The sequence below is a fragment of the Capsella rubella genome, unplaced genomic scaffold (assembly GCF_000375325.1).
Source record: "Capsella rubella cultivar Monte Gargano unplaced genomic scaffold, Caprub1_0 scaffold_2, whole genome shotgun sequence".
NCBI lineage: Eukaryota > Viridiplantae > Streptophyta > Magnoliopsida > Brassicales > Brassicaceae > Capsella > Capsella rubella.
In genome coordinates, this window is record NW_006238922.1 from 620,473 (window position 1) to 647,778 (window position 27,306).

At 33.4% G+C, this 27,306-nt stretch overlaps 6 protein-coding genes across 8 annotated transcripts; 5 read left to right on the forward strand and 1 right to left on the reverse strand.

Moving 5' to 3' along the window:
- Window positions 1-3,521: 3,521 nt before the first annotated feature.
- LOC17894968 (myosin-11) lies at window positions 3,522-7,994 on the reverse strand. Its single transcript, XM_006300535.2, has 8 exons — window positions 7,642-7,994; window positions 7,134-7,340; window positions 6,920-7,045; window positions 6,704-6,744; window positions 6,498-6,612; window positions 4,219-6,402; window positions 3,998-4,129; window positions 3,522-3,882 (listed from the first exon to the last, which is right to left on the reverse strand). The coding sequence occupies exons 1-8, from the start codon at window positions 7,717-7,719 to the stop codon at window positions 3,682-3,684; spliced, it is 3,084 nt and encodes a 1,027-aa protein (XP_006300597.1). The 5' UTR covers window positions 7,720-7,994; the 3' UTR covers window positions 3,522-3,681.
- An 8,190-nt stretch (window positions 7,995-16,184) lies between these two features.
- On the forward strand, window positions 16,185-17,346 carry LOC17896033 (uncharacterized protein At3g61260). The gene is made up of 4 exons (XM_023787628.1): window positions 16,185-16,354; window positions 16,574-16,661; window positions 16,763-16,844; window positions 17,008-17,346. Exons 1-4 carry the CDS (start codon window positions 16,279-16,281, stop codon window positions 17,209-17,211), a joined length of 450 nt encoding a protein of 149 aa, XP_023643396.1. The 5' UTR covers window positions 16,185-16,278; the 3' UTR covers window positions 17,212-17,346.
- A 122-nt stretch (window positions 17,347-17,468) lies between these two features.
- Window positions 17,469-19,265, forward strand: LOC17895305 (ribulose-phosphate 3-epimerase, cytoplasmic isoform). The gene is made up of 7 exons (XM_023787627.1): window positions 17,469-17,677; window positions 18,102-18,106; window positions 18,205-18,267; window positions 18,361-18,467; window positions 18,554-18,651; window positions 18,728-18,820; window positions 18,917-19,265. The coding sequence occupies exons 1-7, from the start codon at window positions 17,558-17,560 to the stop codon at window positions 19,112-19,114; spliced, it is 684 nt and encodes a 227-aa protein (XP_023643395.1). The 5' UTR covers window positions 17,469-17,557; the 3' UTR covers window positions 19,115-19,265.
- A 178-nt stretch (window positions 19,266-19,443) lies between these two features.
- Window positions 19,444-20,977, forward strand: LOC17896520 (ABC transporter I family member 1). Its single transcript, XM_006302622.2, has 2 exons — window positions 19,444-19,530; window positions 20,115-20,977. The coding sequence occupies exon 2, from the start codon at window positions 20,143-20,145 to the stop codon at window positions 20,830-20,832; it is 690 nt and encodes a 229-aa protein (XP_006302684.2). The 5' UTR covers window positions 19,444-19,530; window positions 20,115-20,142; the 3' UTR covers window positions 20,833-20,977.
- Window positions 20,978-21,310: 333 nt separating this feature from the next.
- On the forward strand, window positions 21,311-23,669 carry LOC17896409 (tetraspanin-10). 2 transcript variants are annotated; one of them, XM_006302634.2, is made up of 11 exons: window positions 21,318-21,586; window positions 21,842-21,954; window positions 22,047-22,101; window positions 22,194-22,249; window positions 22,337-22,384; window positions 22,475-22,523; window positions 22,609-22,692; window positions 22,786-22,853; window positions 22,952-23,077; window positions 23,179-23,254; window positions 23,392-23,669. In XM_006302634.2, exons 1-11 carry the CDS (start codon window positions 21,533-21,535, stop codon window positions 23,455-23,457), a joined length of 795 nt encoding a protein of 264 aa, XP_006302696.1. In that variant the 5' UTR covers window positions 21,318-21,532; the 3' UTR covers window positions 23,458-23,669. The 2 variants fall into 2 exon arrangements, with proteins under 2 accessions (XP_023643740.1, XP_006302696.1); XM_023787972.1 differs by lacking the exon at window positions 23,392-23,669 and having other exon boundaries at window positions 21,311-21,586; window positions 22,952-23,073.
- A 198-nt stretch (window positions 23,670-23,867) lies between these two features.
- Window positions 23,868-27,250, forward strand: LOC17896421 (probable DEAD-box ATP-dependent RNA helicase 48). Of its 2 annotated transcripts, none has more exons than XM_023787458.1 (10): window positions 23,868-24,923; window positions 25,010-25,116; window positions 25,237-25,295; window positions 25,379-25,606; window positions 25,699-25,905; window positions 25,995-26,081; window positions 26,161-26,256; window positions 26,331-26,546; window positions 26,639-26,821; window positions 26,911-27,250. In XM_023787458.1, exons 1-10 carry the CDS (start codon window positions 23,908-23,910, stop codon window positions 27,139-27,141), a joined length of 2,430 nt encoding a protein of 809 aa, XP_023643226.1. In that variant the 5' UTR covers window positions 23,868-23,907; the 3' UTR covers window positions 27,142-27,250. The 2 variants fall into 2 exon arrangements, with proteins under 2 accessions (XP_023643226.1, XP_006300733.2); XM_006300671.2 differs by having other exon boundaries at window positions 25,240-25,295.
- The last annotated feature ends 56 nt before the right edge of the window (window positions 27,251-27,306 follow it).

Sequence of the window (27,306 nt, forward strand, 5' to 3'; positions counted from 1 at the left end):
TTTCCTTTTGTTTGAAATCAAATTAATATTAAGAAATTTAAGTGTCAAAACTACTTTATTTGAAAAATGGTGAACATGACACCAAAACTTACAAACCAAAGGCGACACAGTGGATAGGATGCCAAACTCGGTTACTCTTAATAGTATTTCAATTTAACACTTAATGTTTTTTTTAGTCCGACCATCTAATGTTTAATTAGTGAGTACAAATTTGCAAAATTTTCTTTATTTAGAATATAATATATATAGTGATTGGGAATTCTTTAGTTTTTGTTACAGTGAAACTGACTTATATAATATATATTTTTGTTATCAAATTAGTACTAAGAAGTTTAAGTGTTAAAATTTCTTTACTTGAAAAAGGTTGAACAACGATACCGAACTTACGATGCAATGGATAGGATACCAAGTGTGGTCGAAAAAAAAAAAAAGAATACCAAGCATGGTTGTTTTTCATAGTATTGCAATTAAACAATTAAATTTTTTATTAATCCGACCATCTAATGTTTAATTAGTGGGTAAAATTTTACAAGAATTTCTCTATTTAGAATATAAAATATATAGTGATTGTGAAATTCTTTAAACAATTAAATTACTTTTTTTTGTTATCAAATTAATACTAAGAAGTTTAAGTGTTAAAGTTACTTTACTTGTAAAAATGTTGAAAATATACCAAACTTACGAACCAAAGACTATGCAATGGATAGGATACCAAGCTTGGTTGTTCTTCATAGTATTGTAATTTAACCCTTAAATTTCTTTTATTAATGGTTAATTAGTTAATAAAATAATATATTTATTAGAATATAATATATCTATAGTGATTGTGAAATTCTTTAGTTTTTGTTAAAGTGAAACAAATTTATATATTTTTCTCATTTTTTTGTTATCAAATTAATACTAAGAAATTTAAGTCTTAAAATTACTTTACTTAAAAAAATATTGAACAAGTGATACCAAACTTACGAACCAAAGACTATGCAATGGATATGATAACAAACTCGATTGTTCTTCATAGTATTGCATATTTTATTAATCCGACCATCTAATGTTTAAGTAGTGCGTAAAATTTTACAAGAATTTCTTAATTTAGAAATATAAAATATATAGTGATTGCGAAATTCTTTAGTTTTAGTCAAAGTAAAACTAACTTATATATTTTTCTCATTTACTTTTTTTGTTATCAAATTAATACTAAGAAATTTAAGTGTTAAAATTACTTTACTTGAAAAAATGTTGAACAAGTGATACCAAACTTACGAACCAAAGACTATGCAATGGATAGGATACCAAGCTCGGTTGTCCTTCATAGTATTGCAATTTAACATTTCAATTTCTTTATTAATCCAACAATCTAATGTTTAATTAGTGAGTAAAATTTTACAAGAGTTTTTTTATTTAGGATATAATAGATATAGTGATTGTGAAATTCTTTAACTTATATATTTTCTCATTTATTTATTTGTTGTTATCAAATTAATACTAAGAAATTTAAGTGTTAAAATTACTTTACTTGAAAAAGGTTGAACAAGTGATACCAAACTTACGAACCAAAGACGATGCAATGGATAGGATACCAAGCTCGGTTGTTCTTCATAGTATTGCAATTTAACACTTAAATTTCTTTTATTAATCTGACAATCTAATGTTTAATTAGTGAGTAAAATTTTACAAGAATTTTTTTATTTATCATATAATATATATAGTGAATGTGAAATTCTTTAGTTTTTGTCAAAGTAAAACTAACTTATAAATTTTTCTCATTTACTTTTTTTTGTTATCAAATTAATACTAAGAAATTTAAGTGTTAAAATTACTTTACTTGAAAAAATGTTGAACAAGTGATACCAAACTTACGAACCAAAGACTATGCAATGGATAGGATACCAAGCTCGGTTCTTCTCCATAGTATTGCAATTTAACACTTAAATTTCTTTTATTAATCCGACAATCTAATGTTTAATTGGTGAGTAAAATTTTACAAGAATTTTTTTATTTAGCATATAATATATATAGTGATTGTGAAATTCTTTAACTTATATATTTTCTCATTTATTTATTTTTTGTTATCAAATTAATACTAAGAAATTTAAGTGTTAAAATTACTTTACTTGAAAAAAGGTTGAACAAGTGATACCAAACTTACGAACCAAAGACGATGCAATGGATAGGATACCAAGCTCGGTTGCTCTTCATAGTATTGTAATTTAACACTTAAATTTCTTGTATTAACCGAACCATCTAAATCCATATTCAAATGGTGAGTAAAGTTTGCAAAAATTTCTTATTTGGAATATTTATATTGATTGTGAAATTTTTTTAGTTTTTGTTAAAATACTAACTTATATATTTTTCTTATTTTTTTTATCATCAAATTTATATCAAGAAATTTTTATGCAATTGATAGGATACCTAACTCGGTTATTTTTCAGTGTTGCAATTTAACACTTAAATTTCTTATATTAGTTAGATAATCTAAAACCAAAATAATTGATAAATCACATTTGCTCAATCAATACTGAATTCTAATATCATAGTAGTAAATTTGTGTCAAACTTATCTGAATCATGTAGGGCGAATGAGAAAACCAGAAGCATTCCGAGCATCCAAATCCAAACATGACCTGCAAATTTTACATCAGACTCGTAAATAAAGGTTTTGATATTACACGAGGTCTTAAAAACATATGAAAAAAATAAAAGAAACAAAGCTATGTAAGATGACATGACACTAAAAAACCATTTCTTCATTCATAAATTCCCTACAGAATCATATTTGCACACTCATACTCATACATCCTAATATATACACATCATCATCATTATTTTTCATGCCTACCAAAAAAACATGTAACCACAAATTACATACTATAGAGTATATATACTATGCGAAACACACACAGACACACACATATATCAACAGAAATCATCTACTGGGTAAGGGGTTTGAGTAGAGAACCGAGTCAAACTTACCTTAATCATATTATAGAAACTGAGAGTAGAAGAAAGTATATTCGAACCCGAGACTCATGAATAGTAACCACCGGTGACGTAATTTGAGCAAGACGAGACCTCTCGACGTTTTAAGATTCCACTACCCAATCTGAAACGACCCGGAAACAAAAAAAAGTTCAAGTAAGAAAAAAATCAAAACCTAGAAAGCATGAAAGAACCTTAGTTAGACCCCAACATGAGTTGAATCAACCACGTACGGTGAGAGAAGACAGAGATCGAACCTGAAGAGTTTGGTTGATAGACATAGACCGAAGCTTAACATAGTCACGAAGCCAAGGCTGTTTCGAGAGATATGATCTCTGTGTAAGCTTTTTCTTTTTCTTGTCTTTCTCCTAACTTTAATATCTAACGGGAACCGTGTGTCGTATATAATTTCTCTAATATTACCGTTACATTGTTTACTGTAGTCATTTCAAAAAAAAGTTACCGTTTCATATTTTTTAAACAAGAAAAATCCTAAAACCGGAGACTTTGAGTCTTTGACAACTAACCAACCTGGTTACAATAACACGACAAGATTTAAAACATATGCAGATTACTTTAAAAAAACAGAAGTAATTTACATCTTAAGTTTTTTTTACCAAGTTATATTACAAAAAGAACAAATTATGTAACTGATGGTGAAATCATCAAATATATGAGAACCGGTTCTGATTATATACCGGTTTTAGCTCCTCTTTGCGTTTTTAAGATTACGTACTGTCATTACAAGCTGTTGTCTCTCACCTTCAACTTCAGCAAATCTTAGACTTATCTCTGAGTATCTCTCTCTCATCTCCTTCAGCTCCATCTCCATTGATCCATTACATTCTCGTAAAGACTCGATTTCCGCTACAAGAACACGAATCTCTTCTTCATTGTCACTCATCTGTTTCATCATTAGTAGAAAAAAAACAAAAGAAAAGGTAATGAGTTAAGACTTTGTAACGTTCAATGTTGTTTGGTTTGCATGAAAATGTTGTTTCTATGTTGATTTTAACAACCTCTTGGCTATTTTGATCGAGTTGGTCGAGCTTAGTTTCCAGTTCCTCGATTCTGTTCTTCAGATTCTTTTCCTTTTCGATGAACATGTTTGATGAAGATTCAAGAGCAGTTTCCTTCAGTTTGATTTGTCCCTGGATCACAAGTTCATCAAAAGCTTATCATCGACTTGAAGATATAAATACTGTAACGAATATATTGAATGTTTTAGATGCATATATACCTCAAGAAGCTTTATTTTATCTTTCATAACCGCAACTTCTTTAGTAGATCCACCATGAGCTCCTACTAGACTTCCTTTGTTGTTGTTGTTGTTTCTTTGCGCGGTCTTCGTTAAGTTGGTAATCGCGGTTCTGCTTTCTTTAAGCTTCTTCTCGAGATTAGCCATGGCTTCTTCTTTCTTCTTCAACTCACTTTTCACTAGTGCCACTTGCTTCTGGTGCTTCTCCATCTCCAAATCATTCTCTGATAAAGAATGCTTTAGATCATCGCACTGAGCTCTTACGGTTTCTAGCTCTGTTTGTAAGAGTGAAACTGATGTTTCTTTTTCATCCTTTACAAGCTTCACTGCTTGCAACTCCTCTACTAGAGACTCTAACTCTTTCCTCATTAACGAGATCTTGTTCTCTAGCTCTATTTTCTTCATTTTCTCTCTCTGTACTGAAGCCTCGGCTTCCATAACCGATTCTTTCGTCTTTTCCAATTCAGCTCTCAGGTTCTCTGCTTGCTCTGCCTGTAACATTAGGCTACCTTTGTCCTTTTTCATGTTCTCAATCTCTTCCTTCAGAGTTGTGATCTCTTGGTTTAAAGTTGCAGTAACATCTTCTTCATGTCTCTTCTGATTCTCTATATCATTGGATTTCTCATCAAGATTCTCTAACATTTCCTCCATCTGACTTGTTTTCAAACTCAGCTTTTCAGAAAGCTCATGGAGCTTTGCCTCATACTCAGCTTGGTTTGCTCTGAGCTCATCGTTAGCGTTCTTGATCATTTCTTCTAGTTGACGTTTCTGCATTCTTAATTCGTTAGCTTCTGTCATCGCCTTCATAGCCATTTTCTCGTTTGATGTAAACATTGAATCCATCTGCTCAGAGAGTCTCTTGAACTCATCTTGGAGTTTTCCAGCTACACTAGCATTTTTCCACCTCGTCTTTCTTAGAGCTTCTTCGGCTTGGATAGCTCTTTGCTCTTGCTCCACTTTACCTCGCGTGACAGCTTCAATGTCTGCCTCAAATACTTGAGCCTGTTTCTCCATCTCTTCTTCCAAGGTCTCCATTTGTGTTTCAAGTTCTTTAATCCGGGACAAAGACTCCGAAAACTCTTCAGACTGCTTCTTGAGCTCAGATTCAAGACTCTCCACTTGGTTTTCAAGCTCTGTCACATCCACAAGAGAAGATGAACATTCATATTGCATCTTCAACTGTTCTTGCAGTTGGCTCTGCTCTAGCTTGTATGAGATATCATGATTTTCCTGTTTCAGTATCTCATAATCCAAAGCAAGCTGTTCCATCTGTATCTCAAGCTCATCTTTATCACGTTTATAGATCTCAATCTCATTATAGAGATCAGTGATCTTCTGCTCCAAGACGTGTGTATCTTTAGCATCCACATGTTTCTTCACAAGGTCCTCAAGTGCCTTTCCATCCTCATCTTCATCTGTCTCACTTCCACAAGACCTTCTCATCGATTCTTGAATGTTATCAGCTCCTTCCTTAGTCTTTTCCTCCAGCATTTCTTCAAGATCTTGAACAGCAAGAATCAACTCGGAGTTTGATTCTTGCGTCTTCTGGAGCTGTAACCGGAGATTGAAATTCCGATCCTTCTCATAATCAAGTTCCTCTCTTGTTTCCTCCAAAAGAATCCATGGATCTCTTCCTTCAAACTGCAACCTGTTCCTCATTTTACTCTCTCCTTTCGGCTTGTCAGATACTTTATGTCTCTCACAATCTTCCTTCAAAGAATCTCTCTCCTGCTTCAAGCTATTCACTTCCTTGAGAAGATCCTGACTTCTTTTGGTCTCTTTAACAATTTGTTTCCGCAGACTTTGCAGTTCCAGCTCAGAAAGATCTGCTTGCCTCGTCAAACCAGCAAGCTCATTTCTAAGCTTCTCCATCTCGTCCTCATCAGAAGAGTTTCTCGTGGTCTCCCTCGCGGTTGTATCATTTGAACTATTAGTCGAGTCATCGGGATCAGAACTCCCCGACCACTCAGATTCTGATATACGAGGCTCTTCAAACAATTTTTTAGCAGAATTAAGATGCTTAGTTGGATGTCTCAAAGGCTTGGCTACTTCTTCAGGAGTATTAGGCTCAATGACACTTCCAGAGCTTGACATAGTACTATCAGATTCAATGGATGCTCTTCGTCTCAGTTCCGCAAACCGAGCAGCTTTACCAAAAGGACCTTCCTACAAAACCAAAACTCTCTTGCATACATGATACAACCAAACAAAAGAAAGATACATCACATTGTCCTTTTAATCAGCTACTCTAATCTAAGTACCTCATGTGAATCGCTTTTACGAGTTTCATCTGCATCAGCATCACCTATGCTTAAATGTGACTTCAAATCTTGACCATGTGACATTTTCTCCAGAGTCTCACATTCATCCACATCTCTGCAAGAACTCAAAAACACACAAAAAGGCCATTTCCATTAAAAACTCCAAATGTAATAACCAATAGATGAGGAATCTAGTTTTACTGCACCTTTGAGGATCATCAAACTCTAATTGCCTTTGAATAGATACCTAAATAATCACAAGACCAATAATTATCAAAGACTCCGAAGGTTACAAAACTCTAAAAGAAAAAGGACAAAAGAGCTGAGATCCTTAAGAGCTTTAAAGATGAAAACAGGTCTATCAAGACAAAGCATTAAAGAGTAAAAAGACGAAAAGAAAAGAGAAGAAAGAAGAAACTAACATGCAACAAAGCTTTTTTAGAGTTTGAGTTGTGTAATGGAAGAGACACATTGCAAGTTTTAGTTGCATCAACATAATCAGCAAAATCAATTGACGTTTCTCCAACCAAACCACCTCTTGTAGATCCCTTCACAATCAAGAAAAAAATCATAAGTAACAAATATCCAAATCTGTAAGAATCAACCAATCTCTTACATTTCTAGCTATGAACTCACCGTAGTTGATGATACAATGAGATTATAAATCCTCTGATTAACTTTCCCGGTTTTAACATCTTTGAGAAACTTCACAGTCTCGTAAACCGGGATTTCCCACCGGCAATGTCCATCTTTCACTATAGCTTTCTCTGACCTCGCCGTTGGTTTACCAATATCTCCCGGAACAAGAGACAGAACCAATCCCTCTGTATTGAACTGTGACGCCTACGTAAATCAACCAAACAAAGCAAAAATAGCCTCTAATCAAAATAATGATAGAAGATTATTATATCCTCTAACTAGAAAAATGTGTTACATAGATCATATACCAAATTGAGAGTTCTTGATTTTTTTTTCAAAGTATTTCAATAAATTCAAATCTAAGCAATGTAAGCAAAATACAATTTAAGGCTCTGAACTGAGACTTGCCGTCACCTACCATTCTTCATTTTGCACAGTCTTCAATTCATAGCTTTTTTTTTTTTTTCAAGAAACAAAACAAGAAACGAGTTTAGAAGAGTAGTACCTGAGAAGCATGAAACTTCAATCTGAAAACGACTTTGATCCTGTTCTTCTCGCTTCTCCATCTCGCTGACTTAAACATCTCCGTCTCCTCCGTGTATTGATCGCCGGAGAAAAGAAAAAAAAAACAGAGTTACTTACTCAACGTCGCTGCTCAGACCATTCCCTCCCGGAACTAGCCATGACTATTTTATAAGTTCCAATGCAGAGGAAATGAATCCTCCGGGCGAGTTGGCTCAATCGATCGGAGCAAGTTCGAGTCAGGAGTCAGAGAGAAAAGCGAAGAAGACGCGAACGTTAAGCTCGAGCGGTGGATTTTTATATAAATGGGACAAAAGGAAAAAAAAAAGCAAAAGTACAGTAGAGAAGAGATCTAAAGAAGAGAGATGAGATAAATAAAATAAAGTTGGATACGTTTTTTAATAGTAATGTAATTAATTACTAGTCTTTCCTTCAACTAATTAAATATTTTTCTGTATCGTATAGGAAACTCTTTACGTTTCAATTTTTTTTGAGACGTATTAAAATGTACAGTATTATTGCATCTATGAATTAATTTGGTGTTAACACAAAATGCATAATTCATTTATTAGTGTTGGATACTATTACTATGACTAAAATTAGCAGTCAATAAGATTCGGTTAATAGAAGAAGATACAACTTTTAACTTTACATCTCTTCTAAACTTTATCGGAAAACAGAGTTTTTTTTTTGACCAAAAGGAAAACAGAGTTCTTGATTAATTTTCATTGTGAAAAGGAAAATTAGTCCAAAATAATTATTTCGTGAAAAATGTGTGTGGGGCAGCAAAAAGAATTATGAGATAAATTGCAACATATATGATCATGAACAAGACTATGTTATTTATTTATTTTTTGGTAAGGAAGACTATGTTATTTATAGTTGATAAGTTTCAATTTGTAGCAGTACAAAACAAAAAACAATTAGGAAAAAAAAGATGATTTTATAGTATTACAATCTGTATATATTATAGAGAGAACTAGCATATGTTGTAAAATTATGGAAACTAGGCTAAACTCAATTTTTATACATTTTACCCAAAAACTCTTAATTTTATACAACAAAAATATGTTTATATCTAATTTTTTATAATTTTTATAACTAATATTTAGAAATCATCTCCGTACCAAACAAAGTAAAATTCAACATAATATAATGTTAAATAGTTATCTATTTTTAGTAAATTATTTATTCAGATTTTGTCCATTATTACTATTCAAAATATTAAAATTTGGTTTTTTGGACTAGTATTATAATCTAATCTCTGTTAGTGAAAAATATACTAACATAAAAAAATAGACCGACAGATTTGGAAACAAGATCTTAAATAATTAAAAACTTTGTTTTTTGATTAGGGAACAGTGATCGATACGCAACGTAAATTACATGTCTGTCCCCCTTTTGGCGACTAAAAACTCAAACCTATTTATGGGCATTGTAGTCAATAAATGGATTAAACAGCTTATTACAAAGCTTGGTCCCGATAAACCAAAAAAGATTAACATCATTTTCTATAAAGTATCAAACGGTCATGTTTGACGTTGATTTAATTTCTGTTTATTCAGATTTTTTTTTGTGTGTTAATAATACTTTTAACAAAAAAAAAATAGCTGAGATTGAGAAAATGATGTTTTAACCAAATCAAATTGTACATTGCTTAGCAAAAGTTATTTCTCTCAACGAATCACTAAATGGCCTTTTTCTTTACATCAAAGGGAAAATTATGTGGAAACTTAGATAACATTTTTGAGTATTTATTAATTTATCAAATCTCAACGATGTTAATTTTTATTTTTTTTATTATTGCCCAAAACCTTGAAAAACATAAATCGTTTAATATACATGTGATAAATTTTGCTCAAATCATTAGCCATTCAATCAAATTTTTATTAGTAATCAATAATCAATAATAGTATAATGCAAAATTTTGATATGGACCATATGGTAAATAATACATATATATAAAGTGATAAAAACGATAATTGTAATGGTTATGCAACTAAACTGCTCTAAATGTAAATAATGCTTAATCATATAACCATTCATACATACAAAAGATACATTGCACTTAAAAAGCTAATTAGATTAGCCATTTTATACATATATATATATATATATATATATATATTCTATTTCATATACTACTAATTTCTATATCATCAGAACCCTTCTCTCACTCTTTTTCTCTGAAACCTAAATGTAGTTTGATTCAATTCAAAATCATAGATACTATTTAGTCAATTTAGACGTGGGTGTTGGGATATGATGTCGTCTGGACCATCTATCTGATTCAACAACTTAAGAAATCATAATTATTATTAAAAAAAAAAGAGAAAAAAAAAATCATTCTCTCGAAACATATAACATGCTAATTCATTATAAGTTCTGGGACATGCATATATCAAACACCCAGAGAGTTTAATGAATCTGTGTTGTACAGAGAGACCCACCCTTTGGAAATGAATGTTACATTATTAATTATTTTCAACACAAACAAACAGTACATATGTTTTATAATATTTGGTATGTTGTATAGTTTGCTAGCTTATATTATTAAATTAAGCGAGAAAAAAATAAAAAAATCACTTTGGTTTTGTTTTTATCTTTTTGAAATGGTAGGTCCATTGAGATTCTGGAAATTAGAAAAGGTATCCTATGTATTAAACTACTATTAAGTATATGATCTCATTACTAAACTTGTTTTATTATATGTTGTAGAACAAAAATTCTTGAAAATGAGTTTAAGGTATCAGATGTTAGGATCGATAAACCTTATAATTAATTCTTAGTTCTTGCTTTTTCTTTTGCACTATAATGTTATTAATTTAGTCAATTCTCTTGTTAGGAATTAGACGTAACGTATACATGTATCATGTATGCATGCAAATTAGTATGTGTCATGTGTGTGTGTGTATAAAATAACATGTACATGTACGCGTACATCACAAGCAAAAAAACATGTACATATATACAAAACCAAATTGGGTAGCTAGTCTCGTAACAAAATGGTGGTTTTGGTCGAGTGTTGTTTAAATAAAAACTAATAACGATCCGCCTACCATATACGCCAAAGCTAAGGTCCAACCCCTATCATATACCAAACATACATAATACATATGAGAAAACAAAAGAAAGAGAGAACTTTAGTATTAGTGTGTATTGATATAGTAAGAACTTGTGTGATTGCAAAAATGGTTCTTTTAATTAATTGCGGTAGATATAAAGACTAAAGTAATGGTTCGTCTTTGACACATTGGTTTGGTTTGTTCTGGAGGAGCTTACTTGGCTTTGAAAATTAGCCATTGCTTTATCTGTTGTACACACGTGCCACTCATGCGTGCCTACTCAGACATCCCCTTTTTTTCTTTTTCCTCATTTTATTATATTGCTTATACTTTATTTATTTTCCACCTATATTATAAATTAAAACAAAAATATGTGTTCAAAAACCTATTTTTCTTTGCCATTTGAAGCAATGAACCTTCTTGATATTGTTCTTTCAATAATTTTAATTATTTTCACAAAATCTCGATGAAACTTTCAGAGTTGGTTTAATTTGAACCAAATATAAGAAGTGGTCGCCTTGGATAACATCGTCTTCACTATTTTCTCAGCCTCACGAAACGACGTATACTGAAATGTATATACCCGAAGTCATCATGAAAGATTTATATAGTCATGCAAAAGAAGTTTAAAAAAATACTTCAAGCAAATAATATTATCTTACAAGTTTCTAAATTTCAGAATTTCGGTTGACAAAGAAGACAACTAATTTATAAAGAAAATAGTTGTATAAATAATTGTTTAACAAAAAAATTAAGAAGTGTCATGGTGCACAAACCAAAAATTAAGAAATTTCTATAGTTTATAAACAACATAAATGATTTTCTAATCTTGTAAATATACAATTAAAATAGTGAGGCAAAATTATAAAAATTATTCATTACAAGATTAATTCTAATGAAAAGATAATGTATAATGCAGCACTTTACAAATTACATTTATCTTTTCCAACAATGATTTGTTTTGTTTAATGTTAGTCGTAATATTTCTATTTTGATGTTAAATAAAGTCACGTAAGCTGTCACAACCTCCCAACCTAACTTCTCTTCAAGTACAAACACCTCTCTGTAACCTGACATCCTAGTTCACAATTTTTGTTGACGTCACATTTCCTTTTTCTCTTTAAATTACTTATATTTTTAGTTCCCTAGCTAGTAATTACAAAATTTTAGTAACATCTACGTTTAAAAAAAAAAAAAATTCTATAACATTTACGTTTCTTTTGCAGAAAGCATTATACAAGAGAATTTAGTACCAACCAGAGCATTACAGATCGAAAAGTATGCAGTCGAAGTCCATACTCATATAGTAAGTTCTCACAATTATCTTGGTGTAATTAGAACAAAACGTGTATTTACTTTCATTTCCATTAATTTTTACAAAAAAAAAACATTTTATGATTAGTAACTGTCACAACCTGAATTCAAACTCGTATTGTAATGCATATTTGTAGAGTATATTAACTAAAAAAATGATATATCTAAAGCATTGGATTAAGTTAGTTTTTTTAGGTAAACAGATCACACTTAATTTTTTAGCTCCCTGCAGATCTATTTTTCTTTATATGAAAAAAAAAAAATTGATACCACAACAGACATTGATGGCTCTAAATAAAAAGAACAAGAGGCACATGTGTGTGATGGGGTCACATTCCTAAAAATAATACTATTCAGTATTCCCTAGTTAAATTAAGCTCTGACGAAAAATGGGGATGCTGTGTAGAGATGTCGCAGAAGCATTTATAAAATACTACGAATCACAAATCTCTATTTATGAACAAAACTATCAAACCTTAGTTTTTATATATATTTGGAATGTATATTTTGGAGTAATATTAGCGTATTGTATATGTTATCCATACGATCACACACGTCAACGAGCTATCATAATGTTAGATTATTCAATAGATATATAATATATTTGATCCATAAAATTAAGTAAAATCAAACTTAAGTTATTTCTTATCAGAAATAGCATTTAATATATACAAAAAATTAAGTCGTTCTCTCAGTTTAGTTTTGACAAATTTGGAGGGATACATTAATCAAACTAAGAAGTATGAACCAAAGAGATGTGGATGTGTTCTTTATTGGCTATTATTACGCCAAGATGCATATCTGTAATGACTAATGAGTACACTAATACACACATACATATAAATTGCATAATATAATGGAGTACTGAGAATGGTCCTAAACACCTAATCAGTCGTCATGATCTCAACAATAATAATTTTTCATTATCAACTAATAGATACCCTTTATCTTCCTTAAAATCGCCATCATTTTATTTCCTTTTTTGGTTTAGCAAGATTTTTGTACATGCTAATCTAAAACCATGATCAATTTTAAAAGTGATGCATATAGATTGGATATACACACACGTACGTACATTCATATTTTCTAAATAACCTCTATACTGTATATCACACGTACCAAAACTTGTACTCCTACATCATTAGCTTCTTTTCTAGGTTCATGATTACGTGATCATTTTTTTTTGTATATGAACGCATGATTACGTGATCATGCATGCATACTCTCCACTATTTTATAATGAACTTAAGAAGGGACAACACAAGAGAAGAATAAAAGAAGATGTGTTAAGATTTGAGAGTGTAGAGGCTTTAGACTTCATGTATTAATTAGCATATTCACAAGATAAAATGCATGAAAAAAAAAAAAGAGATTAGACAGGAAAAGCAAAAATATAAAGACCAAACTATACATCATACCAAAAAAAAAGAAGACCTAAATTTTATCTTGATAGCTTGAGAAATAAGATAAGTATATATACTCGTTCAAAAAAAACCAAGAAAAAATATTAGTATTCATAAAAGTCTCGTAATTAGAATTTTATTTCTTTTTATGTTCATCTTCCTTTCAGCATGTGATCATACGAGAGAGACCGTTTCGCTTTATAAGGTCATGTGATCAATCAACGTATTAATGTTTATAAAAACAATTGTTTCAATTTCTATTTTATTACATTTTTTGATATAAATATATATATGATGTCAAAAAAAAAATATATTACATAAATAAATTAAAAATCGGGAGGTGTACATCTGATCAATGGAGTGATGCAGATCACAAATATTTTAAATATTAAACATAGTTGGGTTTCATACTCTTTAGTCTATACATACTCAAAGATTCTAAATTTCATAGTAAAAACATAAAATTGAATTAAGATTTCGATCAAGAGAACTGGATAATCAAATTTGGTTTGGCTGTCATAGTCTCTTCGCTGGTCACATGAAAGTGAGTTTCTTTTCTTTTCTTCTTTTAGCTTTTATGCTTTGACAGATTTTGTTTTCACAACGTTCAACATTATCATAGCATTCTTGGCATCTTGGAAAACTAAAGATGTGTAAATCTCATCATTTCGTATCAAAGAAACTAAAAGAAGAAAACGTGGGCACTTTTTTACTTTTGTCTAATAATTTGATAAAGATAAACGCATAACTAGCTAGAGACGGTTCTAATTTATAAGAAAAATAACAAAGAGATCGATGTTAGAAATGGATAAGAAAAGTTTGTTAGTTACCCATCATCTCATAAAAATGTTTGTATATCTAGCTATAAAACATATTCTGGTAACTCCTAAACCACAGCATTGTAACGATAAAAGTAAAAGGTGTATATATTAAAACGCAAAATGTATATTTTTAACTATAGTTAACATATTTATAATATATGGAGGTATTACAAGAAGGACGATTATTTATGTGAGTATATGAGGCTATTATGTAAGCCACTCTTTCACAATTTCATCTAAGTATATTCACAAGTGCCAAGCTAGTTCAAGTGCTAGCTATAGCTATTCGCCTCTTACTAATAAAAACTACATCAACTTAATCGGCTGATCCAAACATTGCAGTTTCGTCGACATTTGCGTTTTACAATACGACTAGGCCAAACCCTTGGATTTGTTCTATGCTGAAAGAAAATAGAACACGAAATTCTCATGAAGTACATCACCGGTGACTCGAAGTTCGTTTTCTGATGGAGAATTTGGCCGGCGAGATGTCTTGTTTCCATTTTGAGGACTTATTTTGGTCTTTTTCCCGGCGATAGAAGCAATAAGTCTTTTCTCCATTCTCCGACGAATGACATACTCTTCTGATATAAACACATCCATATATATGCGTAACACTATATATTATAGTCTATTACTACTAACTTACACTATAGTGTCGAGTCGAGAGTTATGAAAACAAAAGAATGAAGCGTTTGTGGAGGTATATGTTTGGGAAGTGACAGTGTTTTACATTCGCATTTAGCAGTTTACAGTTTCATTATCTTTGTAGTGACTAGACGAGTGGAAGCAAATCTTATGAAGCTATTATATTCATTTCCAAGATGATATACTCTTTAATTCATATTAATGTACTCGTGCTAATTACTGTTTGATTTATACAATTTTTTTTTTTTTAATACAAATTCCATTTTTGTAAGAAAATATTATAATGTAGAAGTTGGTTTTTGGAAGACTATCAATCTGTTTCAGACTACTAAGAAATTCAAACTAAAGTCATTATAATTAGTCATATAGTATTGCATAAACATATAAGTTCTGATAGATAAGTAAAACTAATTTACTTTATTCCATGAACTAATTAACAAGACTATGAAATAAAATTAAAAATTATGGGAATTTCCTTTGGGATTATTTATCATAATGTAAAAAGAATATGGAATGTGATTCTTGTATGTGATTTTTGGTACATCTTTCGGCCTTTTGATTGTAATTGGATGGTCAGTTACCACTTAGAATAATAAATTAAAATTATCTCACCACGTTGATCTTTCATACATATTACTCAAAAAAAAAAAATTTGTTGACCGTTTGATGTGTTTTAGTCCAGTCCGTTTTACACTAAATTACGTAAACTAAGAAATAAAATTATGATCAATTATTTACATACACAGTAACATATATTGTCTTTATAAAATTATATATGGATTCCTAAGATTATTAATTAAATAAATTTTGGTTATGACAAAATATGGGATTTTTTTCTTTCTATTATTTGGTTAATAAAACATAGGATTAGAGCTTACTTACCGTTTTGGTTTCGTTATTGTTACAACACTTAGATTATTTATTTATTTTGAACAGTTCTAAGTCATTTTACTCAATACTTGGAGCTTCCTTTAAGTTCCTTTTTTATCATGTGAATACGTTTAATTAAACTGAATTTGTTTCCTTTCACCTACCATAACCCAAACAGTTAATCGATTTCTTGGAGTGAAAAATATCGATGATATAAACATATTATATATTATATGTATGTAACATATTAGACATATATATATATATATATATATATTAGTAGGATTCGATCGACCATAATTAAAACTCCCACACCCTAACTCGAAGTCATCAAAAGGTAATATCTAGCTACTTTGTTTTTCTTTTGTGTTCTCTTGTAATAATGTGAGTAACTACTTTTTGATTTTTACTAATTAATTAGTTTTCAGTTTTATTAAATCGTCTCTGTAAGAATCTCACAGAAGCACTAAGGAAGAAGAAGGAGAATAAAAACCCTAACATGGGACAAGATAAACAAGTCAAGAAAGATTCTCCATTATATGAACAAAGTGCTACCATTTTGGCTTCAAGTCAAAGTATGTTTCTGTGTAATAAGTATATTTATACAGCATAGTAATTTTTTTTTCTTGTTTCTAAAATCTTGTGAACAAGTAAACATGAAAAGCGTCGTGACTTTATCTAATGTTTATACATATAATTCGTTAATATCACGATTATAATAATGTTATGGAATTGGATTGACACATATGAATTGGATTTTATAGCATTTTGCAATTTATTTTGTATATATGTAGATGAAAAACTTGTTGAGATAGAGAAAGACAAGAGACTTGCGTTGATAGATGCGTGGGAAGAGAACGAGAAGGCAAAAGCTCAAACCAAGTAAGATATACCAAATTACTCAATCTATATAATCCATACGTAGTAATCATTGAGGTTACAATCATAATGATTTACATTTGTTTTGCATTCAATGTAAACAGGGCTTACAAAGAACTTTGCTCAATTGAAGCATGGGAGAACAACATGAAGACAGCTCTAGAGTTAGATTTGAAGAAAATGGAGGTATATTGAGAATGTTAATTAGAGCATAGTATTAGACAAATCCTTAAAGCCTAAACATGAAACTTTACATTTACACCTTGTTACTTACGCCGATACACCACAATTTATCATGATGGTTTTGAAATGTTTATTTTTTTTGTCTATAAATTTAACCTTTTATCAGGAGAATTTGGAGGTGGAGAAAGCTGAATATTCAAAAAAATACAAGAAAAAAATACCAGAAATTGAGAAGATTGCAGAAGCTAAAAGAGAGAAAATAGAGAAACAAAAGGAGCAAGAATCTATCAAAGTTGAAAAAATGAGTGAGAAGCTAATTGCAACTCCAAGTGCCTATCCACCTAATTCCAAAACCTGTGGATGTTTCTAAATACATTCCTTTCATGGGTCAATTCTCGGCCCATTAAATCATTATATTGGGCTTTCCTTGTTAATGTAATGAACAAGAAAATGTATATATCATCCAAACTGAATAATGAAAAATGTAAAGTTTTCGACCAACCAATCAATGTATCATTCATGTGTGTAATATGACTATGATTCATGCATCAGGTTTGGTGGCATCAAACTGGGTCGGGTTTATATTCGGGCTAACGGGTTGACCCAACTGCCCATTTTTGAGTTTTTTCTTTTTTCTTTTTTCTTCTCTTCTTCAGTGCTCTCTCACCTAACACACAGATTCTTCTCTACCATAGTCGTCGTTGAAATCAGAGAAGATGGTGGGTGTGTCACCGAAGATCGCTCCGTCGATGTTGTCATCGGACTTTGCTAATCTTGCGGCGGAGGCTAAACGGATGATCGATTTGGGCGCCAATTGGCTTCACATGGACATTATGGTAACCACCTTCATTGCTTCCTTACTCCCAAATCTGAAATTTTGAATTCACTCAATAAGTTTTACTGACTTGGTGATTTAAAAGCTGCACCTTTGATATTATAAAGTTCCAAGAATTATGATTTGTTAGAACAAAAAGGAGAGAATTTGATTCTCAATCACTATGCCGCATATTGTCTTCACTCTCGGATCTTGAGTTAATTTTCATATTATGTTATTGGATACACAAAAGATGATGTGGTCAACTTCATCTGTTGTTGAATGTTGTGAAATTATAATCTGAAACTTGTATCTCTGCTGTCTGCTTTTAGTATGAAACAACCAAGAAGCTGAGTTTTGTTGTTGTTCTGGACTAGTGGACTTCTATGCTTACACAACCTTTGCTTGTTTCATACTAATGCTTACCATGTTACTTTCATTTTCAGGACGGGTAAATTTTATTGCTTTAGCTGTGTTTTTTTCTACTCTTGTATGGATTATGACTTATGATGAGCATCCAGCCGGTATAATTCTGTGTTACTCGAGCAGGCACTTTGTTCCGAATTTAACGATTGGTGCTCCTGTCATCGAGAGTTTGAGAAAGCACACAAAGTAATTCACTACATCCCTTGGATTGAAATAACTCATTAGTTCAAGTGAGAGAACTGATGTCCTTGAAAACGTTATCATTTCTTTTTATCACAGTGCATATCTTGATTGCCACTTGATGGTGACGAACCCCATGGATTACGTGGAACAGATGGGTAAAGCTGGGGCGTCTGGTTTTACATTCCACATTGAGGTGGCCCAAGGTATACTATATATAGCTATTTCTCTCACCATCCTGTGATTTCGTCTCATCCTTGTGATCTTGACTTGTTTTATTTGTTTATTTTAGACAATTGGCAAGAGCTTGTGAGGAAGATTAAGTCTGCTGGGATGAGGCCAGGTGTGGCTCTAAAGCCTGGAACACCTGTTGAACAAGTCTTTCCTCTGGTATTGAAATTTTAAATCCTCTGTTTGACCAGAGTGCGATCGGGTTATCATGGCTTGACTGACCTATTGATGACAGGTTGAAGGAGCAACTCCAGTTGAAATGGTTCTTGTAATGACTGTGGAGCCTGGATTTGGAGGCCAGAAGTTCATGCCCACCATGATGGACAAGGTAACTCCTTTTAAAAATATTTAAACTCTGGAGATGTGAATGCCATTTGCTAATCGAAATCCCATCCTAACCTCAGTTGTGATATTCTTGGTTCAGGTCCAGGCATTGAGGCAGAAGTACCCAACACTTGATATTGAGGTAGATGGCGGCTTAGGCCCTTCGACAATTGATGCAGCGGCTGCAGCCGGGGCCAACTGTATCGTTGCTGGAAGTTCAGTGTTCGGTGCTCCAGAGCCAGGGAATGTCATATCCCTTCTGCGTGCAAGTGTTGAGAAAGCCTCACTGACCACTTGAGTGGAGATGCCTGTTTCTAAGTGTTATTTCATAATCTTGATGATGTAGTCTTGGTTTTTGTTACAAATCAGTTTTGCGTAATTAATAATACCCTCACTGCTTCATACACAAATCTTTTTCTGGTCTTTGAAGTTTTATCTTAAGATTGCTCCTCGTAGCCACTAGCCATCACCGTATCTTGATTTTAGAGGAAAATGAAAATACTAAACCGGGTTGGACCAGTTGAATTAGATTGATCTCGCGGGCGAGCCAACAAATTTATCGGTTTAGTAATAGAATTCACGGTCGGTTTACTAAAGCGAAAAACCCTAAACCAAAGAGATTCGTCTTCTCTGCAAAATCGACCATTTCGTTTTCTCGGAATCGATCACATCTTCTCTTCTTCAATCCCACTCTCCTGGTTTGAACTTTTTCAGGTATTAAGTTCAGTTTGTGAATATGGGTTTTATCTTCTCGTTGTAGTTGAGCTTGTGGTATCATTGGTTTGATGGAACCCGTCTAATTAAATCGCGTTTTTGTAATCACCTCTGAGCTTTTTGGATCCAGTTCTCTCGTTATACTTATTAGTTTTGTAAATTTTACGGACTGGTCTCTACCTATATGATCTGCAACTCAAGTTTTGATCTTAGAATCTCTACCACTCGGATTCATGTGTTCTTCGCCACTGCATTGGCTAACTATATATGTGGTGATCTTAGTAAAAATCGTGTTTTTTCATTACTAGTTATTACTTAGACCAACAAATTATTTATTCTTCTTCTTCAGTTATTACATAGATACGTATGAGAAGTCAATGTTCTGTGATGATCAGTCCTGTATCTGACCTTAAAAGCTACATTATTCATAAAGCTTTTGTTCATAGATTTGCACACTCTTAATGGCTGCTGCTCTGCTTCTTTAGACATTGATTTATCACTTAATCCTCTATGATAGAATCTGTTTCTGTATTTATTCTATACATAGATTTACTCATCCGCTTTAATGGCTACATTTTCTTCAGATACGGGGGTGAGTATCATCTCCCAACAATGTCTATCCGGAGGCCACAAATCCCTCGGCTTCTTCTTCAAAACGTTTCCTGTATGAGAAACGCACAGCAGATTCTAAGACATGTGAATGTATCTCTTCATGACGGTGGTGCACTTGTCTTAACTGGAACCAACGGATCTGGTAAATCAACGTTCTTGAGAATGTTAGCTGGATTCTCAAAGCCTTCTGCTGGAGAAATCCTTTGGAACGGTCACGACATCACGCAGTCGGGAATCTTCCAACAGTACAAACTCCAACTCAATTGGATCTCTTTAAAAGACGCCATCAAAGAGAGATTCACGGTACTCGACAATGTCCAATGGTTTGAGCTTCTCGAGAACAAAATCGGCAAAGCACAACCCGCATTGGAGCTAATGGGTTTAGGGAGACTGGTTAAAGAGAAATCGAGAATGTTGTCCATGGGTCAGAGGAAAAGGTTGCAACTTGCGAGGCTCCTCGCTATAGACAGACCGATTTGGCTTTTGGACGAACCATCTGTTGCTTTGGATGATGAAGGAGTTAGATTGCTCGAGTATATCATTGCAGAGCATAGGAAAAAAGGAGGGATCGTGATCGTCGCAACTCATCTTCCGATCGACATTGAAGATGCTATGATCTTGAGGCTTCCTCCTAGGTTTCCAAGGAAAATGACTTTGATTGATATGCTTGATCGTGCTGACATTTCTTAGTAGAAGAATCAAAGAGAGTTAATATTTGGGATTGTTTTGTTTTGTGCCTTGTGTAATGGAATGTTATAGTATTGTCAAATCAAATTTGGTTAAATTTGTAGATCTAAGTAAAGTCCAAGTTTATCTGAATGGATTAATTAGGAAATCTCCATAAACCTATATTGAAGTTGAATAACGTAACTACTGTATAAGTTTTGGAAAGACAAATAAATATTTTGTCTCTGGTCAAACAGACAAATAAATCTATGCTCTGTAAAAGTAATACACATTCTAATTATAAAAAACTGCTGCAGATTAAAGAACCAATAATACAACTTTATGAAAAGAATGAAACAGCAAATAGCGGTCGCTCTTTAGGATTTGGCACGACTCAAACGTATACGCTTGTACATTGATCTATATTGTTCTTATTCCTATGTCGTGTCGTGTCTGTTCTTAAACCCCATCCATCGATAACTGAAACTAAGCATGAGCTGTTTTTTTCTATACTGACGAAAATACCCTCAAGTCATTTTCGTTCTTCAGTTCTTCTTCCTTTTTGATTAAGAGACCCCATGAGAAGTTTAAATTATCACTGACCCAATTGTTTTTCTTGCAACCTATAGCAGAGAACCAAAAGTTTGGATCTTTCTTCTTTCAATTTGTGTCTTTCTTTATTTCTTTTGGAGGGGTTTTTCAAAAGCTAGAATCTTGAAAAAAAATGGGTATGGGCACAAGCACTTTCGTTATCAGATGGGTCAATCTTCTTACAATGGTGAGCTTAAATCTCTTCTTCTTCTTCTTCTTCTTTACTTAGTTTATGATCCTCATTTGGTTGTCTTCAATGGATTTGGTTTCTCGAATTAAATTCAGGGTTTCCGTACCAGTTATAGGTTATGATGCTCTGTCTAGTTATTCTTAGTGAAATTATAATCTTTTGAGTTATGAAAATATAAAAGCTTAGAACTTTTACTCTTGCCGTTTCTACAACTTTATATAGTAATGTCTGTGTATTATATTTCTGGTGAAGCTATTGGCTGTGGCAGTGATTATATTTGGGGTGTGGATGAGTACACACAATGATGGATGCAGAAGGTCACTTACATTTCCAGTCATAGCTCTTGGTGGTTTCATTTTCTTGATGTGAGTTTAAACTACTTTCAAAATTGATACAACACACGAATGGTTTTTGCATATTGTTCATGAAAATGTCTATTACCTGATGATTTTTACAGATCCATAATCGGATTTCTTGGCGCGTGCAAGAAAAGTGTGGCACTTCTTTGGATTGTATCCTTCACACTTACCATATCTGTTTTCTATTTGTTTTGTTGGAAAATTTTGATTTGGAACTTCCTTGATATGATGATTCTCCTTTGAAGTATCTTGTAGTGCTCCTGATCGTTTTGATCGCGATTCTTGTCTTTACCGTATTAGCGTAAGTCTCATTTTCCCAAGAGTTACTTAAGAAAGCTCAGATTGTTGACGACCTTCTCTAAGAATTCTCATTTGTGGAATTTTGTAGGTTCATTGTAACAAACAATGGGTCCGGGCATAGTAACCCTGGTTTAAGGTAAGTGTAACTTATTCCTCCATGGTCACATTATGTGACTCACATACATATCTTGATGTATAAATCTTGAACCGTTCTGTCTCTAATTAGGTACAAGGAGTATAAGCTGAATGATTACAGCTCATGGTTTCTAAAACAGGTATCTTATTACATTGTGGCAAGAAAGTATCATTCAAACAAGAATGTTTACTTCTTTTTGCGTCTAACACTCGTCGATGTTTCAGCTTAACAATACCAATAACTGGAAAAGACTAAAGAGTTGTCTTGTTAAATCCGAACAATGTAGGAAACTTTCCAAGAAATATAAGGTCTAGTACCTTTCCACCAACAAAATGCTTTATATTACTGCATTTTCGACCCGGATAATCTTTAAACTGTTCTTTATTTTTGTATTGTTTCAGACTATCAAACAATTGAAATCCGCAGAATTAACCCCGATAGAAGCTGGCTGCTGTCGACCACCATCTGAGTATACATATGCCTCTTCTTGTAATTTCGATGTTTTATTTCTCTTGGATTCACTGCCAAAATAGTAACTTGTTTCAATGTTTTATTTTGTTGCATAAGGTGTGGTTATCCTTCGGTGAATGCTTCCTACTATGACTTGACCTTTCATTCGATAAGTTCTAACAAAGATTGTAAGCTTTACAAGAATTTGAGGACCATCAAGTGCTACAATTGTGATTCTTGCAAGTAGAGATATCAACTTCCCCCTTAATGCTGTTTTTGATACAACTGTCTCATTCATTATCAGATGAGACTAATATTCTTTTCATTTGATTAATAAACCGCAGAGCTGGAGTAGCTCAGTACATGAAAACCGAGTGGCGACTTGTCGCGATCTTCAATGTGGTTCTGTTTGTTGTCTTGGTAAGATCTTATTAACATACAGAAACGCTCTCTTTTTAGAATACAAGTTTACCACATAATCTTTACTTTTGTGGATATTGAATTGTTCTTGTGAGAACTGATTCATTTGTTTTCTTTGTTTGAAACACACAACACAGTCAATGGTTTACTTTGTCGGATGCTGCGCGAGAAGGAATGCTTCTAGTTACCGATCCAAAGCTTAGAATTCGAAGCCCCTGCTTACAAAGATTACTTCACTGGATTTTCCCAAGTTGCAGAAGAATCCCACTCTATTTTTATGTGTTGGTAAAAGCTTCCAAGAGAGATACAAGAACAACAACTTCTCGTCATTCCTTTCTACTCTGTAATCCACATGAGTTGTAGAAACAGAAGAAATTATTTAAAACAGAGCAAATGTGATGAGAATTTTACCAAATTCAGCTCTTTTCTTCTCTTTTCATCAAACAGACATAACTAGGAAAAATAACAAAATCTGAGCTTTAAACCGGAGTTTAATTTTGGTTTAATACCCGGTTTTAGTTACATACCGAGATTTTATAAACATCAGACCGGATATATCCATCAGTGAAGCGTTTTGGATTACTGCCTTAAACCCTAAAACCTTTGGGAAGAATAATAATTCACATTTCCTCTGCAAAAAGAGTCACCGGAAAATGTACTCGTTAATTCTCCGGGAACGGTCTGGATCCTTCACAGGTTCATTATGGAACCGAATCTTCACACGAGACATGGGTGGTGGTCCGAGAACTTTCCCCGGAGGACTCAACAAGTGGCAATGGAAACGTATGCACGAGAAGAAAGCTAGAGAGAAAGAGAACAAGCTCTTGGATCAAGAGAAGCAGCTTTACGAAGCACGGATTCGTACCGAGATACGAGCTAAAATGTGGGGTAATCCCGATTCCGGCGAGAAAACGAAGAAATCGAGTCAGAGTCACGGACCAATGAGTCCGAAAGAACATATCAAAACTTTGGCTGATCGGTTTGTAAAAGCTGGAGCAGAGGATTTGTGGAATGAATATGATGGGCCGGTGAAGAAATTGGATGAAGGGTCGAGATTATCTCGTAGTGATAATGGACGATCAGGTTCGAATTCGATTGATTCTTCTTTTAATTCGCCAATTGATCTGAGGAAGTTAGTTTCTAGGACATGTGATTCAATGGATAGTAGTCGGGTTTTCGATCGTAGTAGGAGAGGTTTTTCGTCTATGAGTAGAGGTAGGTTTAAGAGAAATGAGAGTTCTTGTGATGAAGGAGATGGCTTTGATGCTAAAAAGTTAGATACTTTGAGTCCTTTTTCTCCTAAATTTGCGGGTTCCAAGGAGAAAGTGAAGAGCTCGAGGAGTGTTGATGGAGTTATAAGGAACAAAGGTTTGTTTGGTCGGAGGAAGTTCAGGAAGAATGATAGTTCAACTGAAGAGGATTCCGAGGAAGAAGGTGAAGAGGGAAAGATGATAGGCTGGATGGATTTGAGGAAGACAGGAAGCAGTGCGTCGTTAGGAAACCACGATATCAAATTGACGAAAAGAGTGAATCGTAATGTCACGGACGAAGATCTATATCCTCCGTTAGATATTAATACAGTCAGAGAAGATCTCAGTAGAAGAAAATCTGTGGATAATGTAATGGAGGTGAGCCGGGAGCCTCATGACTCGATTTACAGTGGGAAAAGGTATGCTAAATCCGTTGCCTAGTAAGGATTTTGATTTGTCAATTCTGGATTTTGATGTGTTTTACTTCCTTTTTGTATGGTTGCAGATTTGATGAGTCTAGTATATCCCCTTTGACTTTAAAGGCGCTTTCCGCGTCTGGCATTGTTAATATGACTAGAGTACAATATGCCACTCTTTCTGAGTGCCTCGATGGTAAGTATCCTTCTTGTTCCTTTCTTACCCCTGTTCTTTCTGATTGCTCTGCTTTGGTTTGAGTTTCTTCTTTTGTATCAAAGAATTGGCATTTGACAAAAGATGATCCTTTATGTAAAGCAGGTAAAGATGCTTTAGTGAAAGCCAAAACCGGGACAGGGAAAAGCATGGCCTTTTTGGTATTTTACAATCCCTTACCCCAATATAACTGGCCTTAGCTTTTGTTGATTCTTTAGATAACGCTGTTAAAATTGAAAAACAGCTTCCTGCAATTGAAACAGTTCTGAAAGCTACGAACAATGGTAAAAGTGTTCACAAAGTTCCTCCAATATTTGCTCTGATCCTCTGTCCCACAAGAGAACTTGCGAGCCAGATTGCTGCAGAGGGCAAGGCTCTGCTCAAATACCACGACAACATCGGTGTTCAGACTCTAATTGGAGGTACCCGCTTCAAACTTGATCAGCAACGCTTAGAAGCCGAGCCATGCCAGGTTTGACCAACAGTGATTATTCTTTGTTTCACAGGAATTGTTTCTATTTCTAGTTGTTTTGGTGAACTTTTTCTCTCCGCACTTTGTTGCAGATACTAATTGCGACTCCAGGAAGACTCTTGGATCATATAGAGAATAAGTCTGGCTTAACGTCACGTTTGATGGCGCTTAAATTGTTTATAGTTGACGAGGCTGATCTTTTGCTAGACCTAGGATTCAGGAGAGATGTCGAAAAAATCATAGATTGTTTGCCTCGTCAAAGACAATCTCTTCTCTTTTCTGCAACCATCCCAAAAGAGGTATAATTTGCTATATAACTAACTTCATTTCTGTTACATTTACGAAAAAATCCAATGCGAAAACACAGCTTAAAGTTGGGTTACTTCAGGTTCGTCGAGTCTCGCAGCTTGTCTTGAAAAGGGATCACTCTTATATCGACACAATTGGTCTTGGTTGTGTAGAGACTCACGATAAGGTAAAAACTTAAGCTCTTCTTTATGTCTCAAAAGCTTGTTACTTGAATCTGGTTAGCGAATTTCTTGCTTTGGTTTCAGGTGAAGCAATCTTGTATTGTTGCTCCACACGAATCCCATTTCCACTTAGTACCTCATCTATTAAAAGAGCACATCAGCAACACGGCTGATTATAAGGTAAAACAAGCCTTGTGAATATATAAGCGTTTTCTTCTCTTATTTTAATAATTCTTGTAGCTATCCAACTTCAGATAATAGTCTTCTGCTCCACTGGTATGGTAACATCACTGATGTATACTCTGCTCCGGGAAATGAAATTGAACGTTAGGGAGATTCATGCTAGAAAACCTCAGCTCCATAGAACACGTGTATCAGATGAGTTTAAGGAAGCGAAAAGAATGATTCTTGTCACATCTGATGTATCTGCTCGCGGAATGAACTATCCCGATGTTACATTGGTTATACAGGTAAAGCACAAAAACAAACCTTTTTCATACCTTTAAGGACAACCATTTATGGATATTTGACAGATTGGACTTGGTACTATGTTGTTGATAAGGTGGGTATACCAAGTGATAGAGAACAATATATACATCGGCTTGGTAGAACCGGGAGAGAAGGCAAAAGTGGCGAAGGATTGCTTTTGATAGCGCCATGGGAGAGATATTTTCTTGATGAACTTAAAGATTTGCCTCTTGAACCGATTCCAGTTCCGGATCTTGATTCAAGAGCTAAACTTCAGGTGTGTTTGAATTTAATTGTTATATACCCATAACTGGAGTTTTGAGTTTTATTGCCAACTGACATTGAGGACTACTATTGAATGACCAGGTTGATCAGTCAATGGCCAAGATTGATACAAGTATTAAAGAAGCAGCGTACCATGCTTGGCTCGGGTATTACAACTCGGTTAGAGAAACTGGTAGAGACAAAACCACGCTGGCCGAGTTAGCTAACCGGTTTTGCCATTCTATCGGTTTAGAGAAACCTCCTGCCTTATTTCGAAGAACCGCGGTTAAGATGGGTCTCAAAGGAATTTCTGGTATTCCAATCCGAAAATAAACCGACATGGGTTGGTGATTTTGATGTATCCTCGTTAAGAAAAAGAGAAATGTATCAACACACACTTATGGTCAAGTAATATTATAATTAGTTTCAAGGGTTAATCAAATTTTGTTATTTTTAGACTTGTAGGAAAATTTTCAAAAAAGTATAACGGTAAAAAAA